At 50.0% G+C, this 12669-nt stretch overlaps 2 protein-coding genes across 2 annotated transcripts in view; one reads left to right on the top strand and one right to left on the bottom strand.

Moving 5' to 3' along the window:
* Positions 1–12669, bottom strand: part of LOC125951134 (uncharacterized protein CG45076-like) — a 271537-nt gene that overhangs the window by 244017 nt on the left and 14851 nt on the right. The window lies entirely within an intron of this gene.
* On the top strand, positions 11165–12651 carry LOC125951191 (3-ketodihydrosphingosine reductase). Its single transcript, XM_049679852.1, has 3 exons — positions 11165–11292; positions 11360–11737; positions 11808–12651. Exons 2-3 carry the CDS (start codon positions 11524–11526, stop codon positions 12581–12583), a joined length of 990 nt encoding a protein of 329 aa, XP_049535809.1. The 5' UTR covers positions 11165–11292; positions 11360–11523; the 3' UTR covers positions 12584–12651.

The following is a 12669-nucleotide window of genomic DNA, read 5'->3' on the forward strand; positions in this document are numbered from 1 at the left end:
CCGACCGGATTGTTGGCTGCGAAAAACGCAACGCAACGCGGCTCGCCTCGGCTCGGTTGCTGCCCCAAGCCGCCAGAGGTTCGAGTAGCTCGAGCTCCAAACCAAAACAGGCCTGCCGAAGGCCGACCGAGCGAGAGCGAACGAGCAACGCAGATCACGTGGCACGTGGAGCAAAGAGAAGACGCAGGGGCAAGGGGGTGGGGACCACGCGGAATACACTTTACTGCGCTACTCGGTCACCTGTAAAAAGGCCTAGGAGGGGACGGTGAGGACAGTAGTGCAAATGGTATTCAGAGTGCAATTATGTTGCGACGCAAACCTCACTTACAATGCAACCACCATACACCAAAAAGATCGCCAATAATGAGCCAATAATTTCAATGTCCAATTTCCCCAGAGCCCCCACGGTATGTGTCATTGAGGGCAATATGTTGAGGCATCTGGTGTTTGGGTGCCGCCAAACTTACCCGCAAAACGGGCGTGCGCGTGCCCGATCCGGGCGCGATTTGAGGTACTAACACGACAACGGCAGCCAAAAAAAAAAAAGAGAAAACGCCCGAAATGTTGCTTCTGCTAATCGAAAACGGCGGCATTTGGCAAACCACGGAGAAAAGGTTGTGCCCCATAAAAACCCGACAACGGCGACGGCGACGTACCTGGAAAGAGAAAGCGAGAAGAAGGAAAGAATTATTAACCATCCATCCAGCAGCAGTAGCAGCATTTCCAGACTTTTTTTCTTTCTGGAAAAATCGTTGCACATTTTTTGGGTGTGTTTGATCAATGAAGAGGGGAGAGTAATTAAAAAAGGCGAGCAATTCGTCATTATGAGGCAGCATAATTAAAAGAGTGGCGCACAGCGTATTCGGTGCACGAGAAACAAACATACAGTTCGCATCGCATTATTCCGCCATTTTCTCGCGGCGCACATGATTTATAACTGCAATTATATAGCCTTCCCTCCCCCCCAGGCTTAGTCGGCCAGCAGTCCGGGCGAGGTTCTGCCAATTTGCATCCGTCTGTCAAGAGCCTGTCCGCTGTGCGGAGCGCGTCGCCACGGACAAGACGCGCCATTTCGCAGAAGTGCGAAAAGACAGCTCACTCAACTGGAAAAGTGTCAAGGACATGTGCGTTAACAACGTGAACAGCGAGTGCAGCGCACACAGACACAACACACACGCCTGCACACATGTCAGCAATTTCATCCAAAGCAATCGCTGATCATGACTCCTGAAGCTGCTGCTGCTGTTGTTGCTGTGTTGTTATTGTTGTTGCGTTTGTGATCAATTCAACTATAGCGGGAACGTGGCCAAACCGTTAAAGGGATAGCGCATTCCGGGGAAGAAGAAGAATCGTTTTTCGATTTGCTAGAATGCTGAGTCAGCTGGTCGATGTGCGCCGTCAAGATGTAGCGAGAAGTACTCGAGAACTGCGATGAAAACCGATGCTTTCCCCCTAGCCACGTGATTTTTAGTTCAAAGAACCGGGAGGTTGGGTGGGTGGGTGGGTGTGAAGTCAGCACGCCCTCTTGGCATCTCTTCCCTTCTACGCGGACCTCGCTGTAACGTGTACTTCCGGTGCTTTGTGCGGTTGTTCCTCGAACAAACCACGAAAGAACAACCCCTTTTTTTTCTATCGGTCCACTTGAGACCGGAACAATAAAAGAGCAGTCAGTCCGGGAATTGGGTTGGGGGGAGTGAGGAACTGCGAACGCCACAGCGATGGTCATATGCATACCCCGCTCGTCAGTGCGTGCGCCCGTAGTCCCCGCGTAGTCGTGATCTGAGATTTATTTTTAAAACAAACTTATAACAAAAAAAAAACAACAAAAAGGAAACCATTTCCATGATTCACACTGGTTCTCGTAGACTATGTGGTGGTTCTATGGTGGAACCCGAACGATGAATCACGCACGTTCGCACGTCTGCTGAAGAGTGCGCACTGCTCTATTCAAAGAAAAAAGGGGGTAATTTTCAATTCCGACAAGATCCGATCGCTTTGTGCGGAGAGAACTGCACTTCGGGAAGAATGGAGGGCACGCCAAGCATGTACGACGTGAGTGTCTTTCTTTGGTAGACGCGAGGTTGTGGTTTATGGATCCGACAGAGCAAATGGCAAAGAGGAGGGCAAGGATGGTATTAATTGAAAAACCCCAAACCCCTCAAAGCCATCAATTGATTAATAAAGAGTGCTTCAAACTCACAATTGATTATCGATTGTAACTTCAACACATGAAGGAGTACCAGTAGATGATTTGTAGGGGCCTTAAAGGCAAGGCAAAGTACTGATTGGTCTCAATGTGGAATGGTATATTGTTAATTTATGTACATAAATTAACAATATGCCCAGTCCTTTACCAACTTATCAATTTTCTGCTTGATTACAGTTTGAAAACGTTTGTCTTGAAAATTAGATGCTAGACATTAAGTAACTACATCCGTATATGATAAACCCTAGAGGGATAATTCCTCGATAACATCAATTCTGAACTACAAGTACTTCAAAAGCAGAATCTGAATTCTATAAAAGCTGAAGATGTAAAAGCAATACTACTAGTAACTCTGTTACCAAAATGGTTACGAGATACTCCGCTAATCATCTGGATAACTTCTGGATAAGTGTCGATCCGAGAACCTTTCAAGAAAATGTATATTTCTGCAGAAGTGACTCATTTTAAGGTTGACGCACCATTTTCCCCCAAAACAAAACTCGAATTTTCCATGCTATGCTCCTTCGTGGCGCAGTCAACGTCCTTCGCAGTTTCTAATGGCGAAATATAGACGTCAGTTCCCTAGAAACAATTCGCGTTACTCATTGGAAGAATAATCAGTACAACTTCAGATATCAAACATCTACACTTTTATCAGTTATCGAGAGTCTTCCAATTATTCATTTCCCACGTCAATAGCAATCTGTTGAACTTTTTCACTAAACAGAAAACACAAATATTGACTTTCCTGGTTGCAAATAGTATAAAAAAAAACCGTACCACTTGATCAAATAGCGAACATAGAACCAAAGTTTGGCTGCTACATTTATCGCGACAATGACTCTACTGAGGACATCAACTTCAAGCTGACACACTGTGGCACGAGAGCGCCAGAACAACCAATCAACAATAAATCATCGAAATCACATCAAAGGGACAACTCACTGTGACCTTGTTGTTATCATCATTAATGGCTAATTGAAAACAGGCTATCGCTTTGATCACTGTCTATCAACCCAACCTCCCCCCCCGGAGGAGGGTCTGCTGACATAAGAGCAGCACATGAAATGCCAAATCAATACTTAATTAATGCGAAACGCATTCCACCGCAAGCCAATATTAGCCAGCTCCAGCAGCGGACGCGAACCAACGATGTTAAGCCTAAATACCGTTTCCAGATGATTTCATTAGCCCCAGCCCCGGGCATCCACTGGTCCCTTGCCAGGCGTTTAATGGATAGTAATTAGACGAAGCGGTGCGAACGCGAAGTGTCGTTAGTTTTAACCTCGTTTTCCAACTACCATTTCGCACCATTTCCATTTGCATGTTTCGACGCGACGGCCCCCAAAAGATAACCATTTCCGGTCGAAAAACACGTAACGTAACTGGGATCGGCAAAGCTGGTTCTTTTGCTGCAAAAACCTGTCCAGCGAAGGATGTTTCAGAACGAACGAAGGAAATGGGTGCATTCGCTTCTTCTCAAGTTCCAATGTACGCCGTATGCTTGGTGCATATAATCGTAGTAACGGCATAAAATTGAAATTTTAATACAAATAGTTTCATTTCATTTGACCATTTTCAATGCACTACTGCAAGCTGTAATCGTGTTTGCGAATCTTGCCAGCATGATGTCGATGGCGTACAAAAACACAATATGCAGCGCGCCCGATTCCTCGTCGGGCCTCGTCGTCGATGAAATACACTCATTACAGACGACACAATCATCGCCTTCACCGACCGGTGGTGCATAGTTTGCGAAACAAATTGCTGATGCACCCGATGCCGCCGCGCTGATCACGGATGATGATGCTACCGATGATAATAACGACAATGGATGGAAGGGCCCTAGCCCCCCCCCCCCCCCCCCCATCGGTTGACACACACACGTGCGCGTCATGGTTCGATGAGCCCCGGAAACGGTCATTGCAGGTTGTTCCCTAAACGCCAGCTGCTGCCCAGTTCAGACTGCAAGCCCGTGGGGCTCGGGGACAAGGTCCTCTCTCTCTCTCTCTCTCCATCTGTCTGTGCGGACTGCATTTGCGCAATTGTCGCTGGGCATCCGGGATGCCTTGGCTTCATTCTATTTTACGCCGGTCACGCAAAACCCAGAACACCGGTCCCGGGGTTTGACCCCGGATATACACGAATGGAACAGGAACGGTGGCGAGGATAATGACTACGCAGCACCATTACGTGCGTCATCGTCATCGATGTGTGCGAGTGTGTATCGTGCGTACGTTATGCGAGTACGCCAAAAACGCATCGTACGCACAGCACCAGACATATGCGCCAAATTTATGCTGCATTCTGCTGGGTCGGTGCATCGCGGTGACCGCCCTCCCCCTTTCCACGAGAACCCTCCAGAACCTGTCTTTCTCTCTCTCTCTCTCTCTCTCTCTTGTCTCTCTCTCCCTCTGCTCATTCGAGAATGTTCCATTGATTCGCTTCGATGCACGGATATGCACATGGTCCGAGCGAGTGTCCGGGAACAAGCTACCGGCCGCACCGTGCAGCATGCTGCGATGCATCCTTTCGCACGACTTGGTGCGTTCGATCAGAGAGAGATAGAGAGAGAGAGAGATATATATATAGAGAGAGAGAGGGTGAGGAAGAGAGACAGCGAGAGAGATGAGAGAGCCAACGTGCAGCTGTCAATGGTGAGGCTGATGGAGCAATGGAGCAGAGCATGCCTTATCATATGCTGCAACATCCTGGGAACCATCTGCAATCGAGCCAGGTAAGATATTTCCAAAAAACGTGTCCCCGATGCTGGAAATTTTCCCAATTTTCATTTTCTGATCACTACAGGTGACCATGGAGGTGGCCTACGTGTGCAGCGACGATGCTGGGAGTTCGAGCATCGAAGCATGCTGCGAGCTGCGTACGGGAACGGACAAGTGCGCATGTGCTCGGATCGTCTGCTGCTGCTGCTCCGAATCCTGCGAGAGGTAGTAATGACACCGAGCTACACTCGCTACTGTACTACTGCTACTACCAACCACTACTACTACTACTACTACTACGAAGGCCACCACGGGAGACGAAGTAATCCGAAGCCCAAAGGCCAGAACCCCCGGAAAACTCCAGACTCCACAGACTGTAGCCATACACACGGGCACGTGTGTGTGTGTGACTGTGCTGGTCTCCTGATAACGATTGAATGGGAGGCAATGACTGCGCGTAGGTGGTGGATTTTCGCAGCGCAGAATCTGGTTCGCAGCGACGACGACTCCACACCACAGGGAGTGGCAAACTCGCGACATTTACGTTATTAGCTACTAACCACCATCACATACACACACACACCTTGTTGTGCATACACGCACGCATGGGTTTAGGAGTAGCGGTAAATTGGCACGCAAATGCGAGGGGGGGTGAATATTAAGCCGCCAGAGTGAGAGAGAGAAGGAGAACGCCGAGAACTGTCTACCGAAAAGCCTGTCTGGAAGCTGGAATGACCTGGAATGTATGCTGCAGTATTTTACTCGAGCGTACCGGGACCGGGGGGGGAGGGAGCATATTTTTTGGTGTTTTTAGTGGCCTTTTGGTGTGCGAGTGGAGCATTCGCGCTCTATTTATACCTTGGTTGGGAGACTGGATCGATAATTGGAGTCGATATCATGCAGCGCACCCGCTGCTGTGTATGTGTGCCTGGGTCGATGAGTCGCAAATTGCCTTCACGACAGGCGCGTTCATTCATTCATTGAATGGCGCTATCCACCACCGTCGCTGATAGTTCATTAAAGCAGGCACTATTTTTAGTGACAATTTTAGTGCTCCGTTGAGGCGAAAACGCAATACAGAAAAACTAAACTAAAACTAAATTTATACTAAAAATCGAAAAAAGCATTCCCAGTGTTCGTACTCATCAAGTACTCCAAGACGTTTCGTGAAAACATGGAAACGAAAACATATTTTCCCATTTAGCGCAAAAGAAATAAATTTTAAAAAAACCAAAACACATCCAATGGTCAACGGCCTGCTGTAACGAATGTGAGTGACCGAGAGAGAACGAGAAGAGTCGGTATCCTTTTTCCCACCCCCAGCAGCAACATGATACCAACAAAGAGTGCCCACCAAAAGAACCGGAAGAGCCTGGAACCGAACTTCTTGAAGCATCTAGAACGTGATCTCGTGGCGCGTGACGACTGCTCACGCGTGCTGTTGGCACCTACAGTGGCCGCTCTGCCCCCCCATTTCGGGTGCTATACTCCCCCCCTTCCCGCATGAGCTTTTTGGGCTCTTTACGAGTGTGTGGGGGTGTCTTGTGCCTTTTTCGGCACAGCCTACTCATGGTCCGCGTGCTGTGTTTACTAAGATAAGAATGGGTCTTTTGTGTCGGAAAGATTGGTAATTAATTGGACCGACCGTAGCCACCCCCTGTGCTTGCTTGTCACTCGCCGAGATACCTTTGGCCGCATTTTATCGATTTCAGCAAACGAGTTGGGAGGAGGCTACGTGTTTGCTCTGATAACAGCTAATTTCGGCGTTCGGCGCATCGTCGCATGCCCGCGTTTTATGACGTAGACATAGCGACGCTGACGTAGGCTGATTGGTGTGGCTGTTGCTCAGGATGCTTAAATAGACAAACCGTCAGCGTCAGCATACGCGTGATGGAGCATAGGTATGCTCCAGAAACAGGCGAATAACCCAAAAGAAATGTGTCACACGCTCAAAGGCACACCTTTGTGGTTGAGTTGATTAAAATCTATTTCGATTTCGAACAACGTGCGACATGCCCGCGTGCGGCAAACCAATAATCGCCGCCACAAATAACAGCAACTCCTCGAAATATCGTCAGGATTTCTCGCATTCTTATCGATCTGACCATGGCCACGGGGATATTAGCGGTAAAGGCAATCTGTCACGCAACAAGCGAACGTAGAGACCGGACCGGGTGTGTCATCGATAGCCCAGAACGCGGACCCGTCGCGCTGGAGCGTGCCAACATATGCAACATATAGCAGCTCGTAGCCCGACACGTGGGCGGTGGTGTTGGAGGCCAGCGGTACCCAGCTAGAAATAAATTGATCATCCAATTTCCCCGATATCTGCTTCCCCGATGAGCATTAAAGCGCAGCCCCCGCAGTAGAAGCCAACGTGTGTGTGTGCTGATGATCCACCAAACCGAACACGGGGGCTTGTGGGGAAACCAAGTATCAATTTTATGCAAATTTCAACTCCTCGCTCCAACCAGCGGGCGCTCCTGGTCCAGATCTTGGGATTAGGTTTGGCTCAATTCAAACTAGAGCAACGAGTCAGACGCCTGGCCATGGCCACCACGCGTTCACCGGGGGGTGCTAGGGGCCAAGGGGGTGTTTGTTATGCTTGCTTGCTATGGGCCCCCCTCTCCGACCAAACCGACCAACCGAATCGTGGTGTTTGACCGTGGAACCGTGTGTTGGTTTCGTCTGCCGCCTTCGATCTATCTTTCGAAGTGGAAAAAGGTGACTCCAATAAGTGGTGGTGGTGCTGCTGCTGCTGGTGGTGATGCCTTGAGTGCAATTTATGGTCATATGCTGTGGGACGACATCCATCCAGACCACCTCCAGATGATGCTCCCGGTGCTCCGGTAATGATGATGACGGCGATGATAGGCCGAGTCCGAGTCCCAGTCCAGGACAATCTAGGTGTCTCCCTTTTTCTCGTCCCGCTCTCGGAGTGTCGCAAACCCACTCGAGGAGGGCGTCGAGAGACGGTTTGCCCAAAAATAGCTGCCCATTATTACGATTTACCTTTCCCGGGGACCACCCCGTGTACTGGGGGCTGGGGGTTCCAACGAATGAAGATGGATTTATGCGCTGGAAGCAGCAGCATTTGAATGTTTTGTTCGCATTTCGATGTCCGAAGAGGTAACACAGCGTGGCGGTCGACTTGGATGGAAATTTGAATAATCTGTCGAGAGCCACCGAATGCTGAAGCCAGGAAGCTTACAAAATACAATGATTGATGCTATTCGTACCGGAGGGGTGTAGGAATCAAAATTTAAATAACCAACTGACCACCTTTTCGCGCGGCTGAGATTCTTCCTCCCGGTAAGCTTCCGTTTATGATCTTAATGAAGCTAAAATAGAATCAAATTCAATCACCACCGGCTCTCCGAGAGTTGACGCAGTGACGCATTCTAGTAAGGATGGCGCAAATGATGGCCAGGGGGATCCATCATTCTCAAAAAACCTCTTCCCCCCTTTCGCTGCGCTCCTAAAAATAGTTTTATTTTCATTTTCAAGACATTCTCCCCAGTCTACCCCTTTGAGGGCCAAAAAGGCGGCTGCTCGGTAAAAAGGGAAACAGTTCTGCTATGCTTTGCACTTTCGTACAGCTAGAGAGCCCCCGTGTCATATTGCACTTCGGTGCATTGTGCAATTGCGCACTGCACGGGTTAGCCCTTTTGCGTGCTGACACCTTACCGAACCGGGGTGGGGGGGTGTTTTGTGTTCTTGGGTTGGCACGTTGCTTCTGAGAACTAACAGCGATACGCTCTTGGCTACCGCAGTCATTCACCTCGTCGCTCCCCGTTCTAGGCACACGGTTCGCCAAAAACTTTTGCCCTGCTCGAGTAATTCTGACTGACTGGTCCCGCTGGTCCCGCTGGTCCCGCTGGTCCGCCGCTGGTCTGTCTGGGCGTGTAATTGGAGGCGCACGAGGAGAGCGTGCACGGAAATGGCAGATCGATTTCCGGTAATTGTGTTGTGTGCTGCTGTTGCTTCTAGTCCGAAAATGTGCGACAACAATAAGGCCTCGTTAATTGCGGCGCAGGGACAGAGTGAGTGACAGAGATACGATGTCCGTACAAACACTTCCGGGCTTAATAAGCCAAGAACAAGCAGCAGTTCGGTCCACGAATTCGAAAAGAATCCACGAATAAAAGCAAATCTAAGTGACCATCTTCTCAAAAAGACGCGCAAAAGACCCGCTTTGAGTGTTTGGCAAAAGTGGCAGACGACAGACAGCTTGTGTGTGTCGCTACCATTTCTCGCGGATCTAATAATAGAATTTAGCCTCAGGAATAAGGAAGACGAGACGATGACCGGGACCACTTACCTTTTTGGGGTGCTGCGTTGTATTCTCAATATCTCGATGGCTCGATAAAAGGTCGCCGGAACGGAACACGGGCTTCGGATCGGGAACCACGATGCACCTTATGGACAACTCTTTTTTCACACCTGGCGCTAAGGATGGAAATGCATCCACCCACCCACGCTCTCTCTCTCTCTCTCTCTCTCTCTCTCTTCCCTCAATAGCACTGGGCTTTTTTGTTGCACTTTAATTCACTTTTCGTTTCGTCGTTTCGTTATGATTCATGTGGCACCCACCGCCGATAGCCACGGCACGAGAGGAAATGCACAAGGAAGAGCAACAATTTTCCCAGCGCTTACTAAAGCTGTTGCGGGGTTGATGCTCTAATTTCTTATTTTGATTTCACCCACAACCCCACTCGCGCCCTATTTTTGCACAATCGACGCCTCCAAAGGGTAGACCCAGCGTAAACTCTTCACCACACTCGCTAATCGCTAATCACTCGATACTGCAATCAAAAAAGGGAATAAAATTAATTTTGTTATCCATACTTTTCATTAAACAAATTACGGACCGCGGGGCGGTCCGTTTATGGGTGCGCGATGCAAATACGCTAATTCGTTTGTTGATTTACACTTATTATCGAACCGTTTGTTTACTTTCGTTATCAGCGAAAAGGCGTTTCGCTCACTGGAGTGCCCTTCTTCTGCGAATGACTATTGATTAGAGTAATAACCAGCCGGTGGGCACTGGGTGGAACGTTAACACTTGTTTGCTAGACATTACGCGCCGAGGGCCTCACTAACTTGGTAGCCGGAAGTGGGACGGCGTGAAAGGGATTTCCCTTTCCATACGCCACGGTTCGCGGAAGAAGGGTCTCCCCCGGCCAGCCCGGCCAGCGTCCCGAGAGCAGGCGAGGCGTGATAATACGGAAACAACAAAACATACTAGACAATGAAGGCGATAGGTTTCTAATTAAGTTGAAAGAGGGATTTGCTTAAGTAAATTTCGGGGCCATATGCTGGAGCTGGAGGATTCCGGATTTGATTGAAGCTCGACGACGCAGGGAGCACGGGGGCAGAAAGGTGTGTCGTCGTCGTCGTCGCCGTGAAGATTCTTCGCCGCGGGTTCACTCGCTGGACAGGGAAGTTCTTGACCCCGTCCGCTCGCTCCTGGAAGGGCACTTTGCGTTGCTGCTGGGATTGCAGATCCGAGGTCACTCCGACGATCTGGCGAGCTGGCAAAAGGATTTACACGCCCAGCCGAGCCCTGCGGAGCAACTTTTTTCGGCGTTCGGCGCCACGCCACCACCGTTTTTCGTTCTCCGTCGTCAGCGAAGGAATCCGGAATGACTTTCGGGCTGGAACCGCGCGGAGGGCGCCCTTCTTTGGGAGCGAGGCCGTTTTCAGCCCCAAAAACTCACTTTAGCCGTGGCCGCTTCTTGGTGTATCGGGTTTGTGCGGGATTTTGGAGCGACAACACCAAAACGATGCAAACTTTTCACCGATTTCACCCCGAACAAATAATCTATACGCGCTGCTTTTTGTCGCGGTTCTCCCCGACTTTTGCACTTTTCGGGCTTACTTTTCCAACGCAAACGACGACGGACGATGCAAACGGCTTCTATTTGTTGATATCACCACGAAATTGCTGAAAAGAGCTCACAATTTCCCATTTTTACTGCGATTTCACGGAGCACACGCGCGGACGGCACGGACGGCGCGGAGGAAAGCGGCAATCCAGGGTTGAAGCGAGGGCACGGTGGGATTTTGGCGCTTCTCGCGTGGCCAACAAATCCAAACTGGGCTACAACCCTGGGGAGAAGAAGAAAAAAAGACGAAAATTTGCGAAAAAAAGTAGAAGAAGAAAATTTCCGCGCTTTTCGAAATTGCGCGATTTCGAGCGCCGAACACGGCCTGCTAAACGCGCGCATCGATGGAATCGACGTAAACAGCCGAAATTAAGAATTTTAAACATTTTTAGTTTTTATCGTGTGTTTAGTGATAAGGACAAAGGTGATTAGAGCATCGGTTAGCATCATTTGCAACTCCCACTGATAAACTTGGGTGCGCCGGAGATTTGGAGATCCTTACCGTGAAAGATGTTGCACTAACGATCGGTTTCTGCTTTCAGCGATCATCACGGCGAGATCTCCTGCGGATTACGGATAGCCGGAACACATTGCACCCTGAACAGATAATCTGTCCAACTCGCATCCGGAACATCCGCTCAGAGGCACAGAGCATTGAGACACGTGGCTGTAGTAGCCGATAAGATAGCAGAAGGAACGGCACACGATGAATCATACCACCGAAATTGTACTCACCCTGGCCGGCATCGCCCTCGTGCACGGATTGATTTTCTTCTTCCTCACCCGCAAATCACGCCTCATCAAGGGTAAGCACGTCGTCGTTACGGGCGGTTCCAGCGGAATCGGCCTGTGGGCGGCCGTGGAATGTGTCCGCCTCGGTGCCCACGTAACGGTGATCGCCCGCAACGTACCGCTCCTCGGTAAGCATCCACTAGAATCCTGCTCGCAGGATCCCTCCGTAATGATGGTTTGCTTTCTCCGTTTCTCCAGAAAAAGCCCTCGAAGAGCTGGAAAAGTGGCGCGTTCGTGACACCCAGAAGCTACAGTTCCGTTCGCTGAATCTCTCGAAAAGCTACGAAACGGTCGCCAAGACGCTGGATGAGCTGGAAGGCGATGTGGGACCGATCTACATGCTGGTTAACTGTGCCGGTATGGCAATCTGCGGCACGGTCGAGGATACGGCCATCGCCGATGCGCACCGGTTGATGGATGTGAACTACTTCGGAACTTACTATCCGACACGCCACGTACTGCCAAAGATGAAGGCGGCCGGAGATGGTATTATCGTCATCACCGCTTCGCAGGCTGCTTTGATGGGCGTGTACGGGTACGGTGCGTACGCTGCATCCAAGTTTGCGCTGCGTGGTCTCGCAGAAACGATCGCCATGGAGGCACGACACCGCGGCGTTACCGTTACGCTTGCTCTACCCGCCGACACCGATACGCCCGGATTCGAGAACGAGAACCGCAGCAAACCGGAGGAAACGAAAATCATTTCCGGTTCGGGTGGGCTCGCCAAACCGGAGGATGTTGGTCGCCGGATCGTGCAGGATGCGCTCAAGGGTTCCTTCTTCTCGATCCTGGGTCTGGAAAGCTGGATACTGAGCATTTTGTGTGTCGGGATGGCACCATGGAAGGGGCCACTGCTGTGCTTTGCCCAGTTCTACCTTCTCGGACCACTCCGATTAATTGGGTTGGTTCTGCAGTGGAACTTCCAGCGGATCATTAAGGGTTGCGCAAAGCGGAAGGCTCAGCAATCCCAGTAGGCGGGAATTCCCTGTCTACCAGAAAAGTATTGTCGGCGCCATTTACCGAAATAAACCAAAAACTCATTCCAAAAAATGTTGTTCGT

This window comes from Anopheles darlingi, chromosome 2 (assembly GCF_943734745.1).
Source record: "Anopheles darlingi chromosome 2, idAnoDarlMG_H_01, whole genome shotgun sequence".
NCBI lineage: Eukaryota > Metazoa > Arthropoda > Insecta > Diptera > Culicidae > Anopheles > Anopheles darlingi.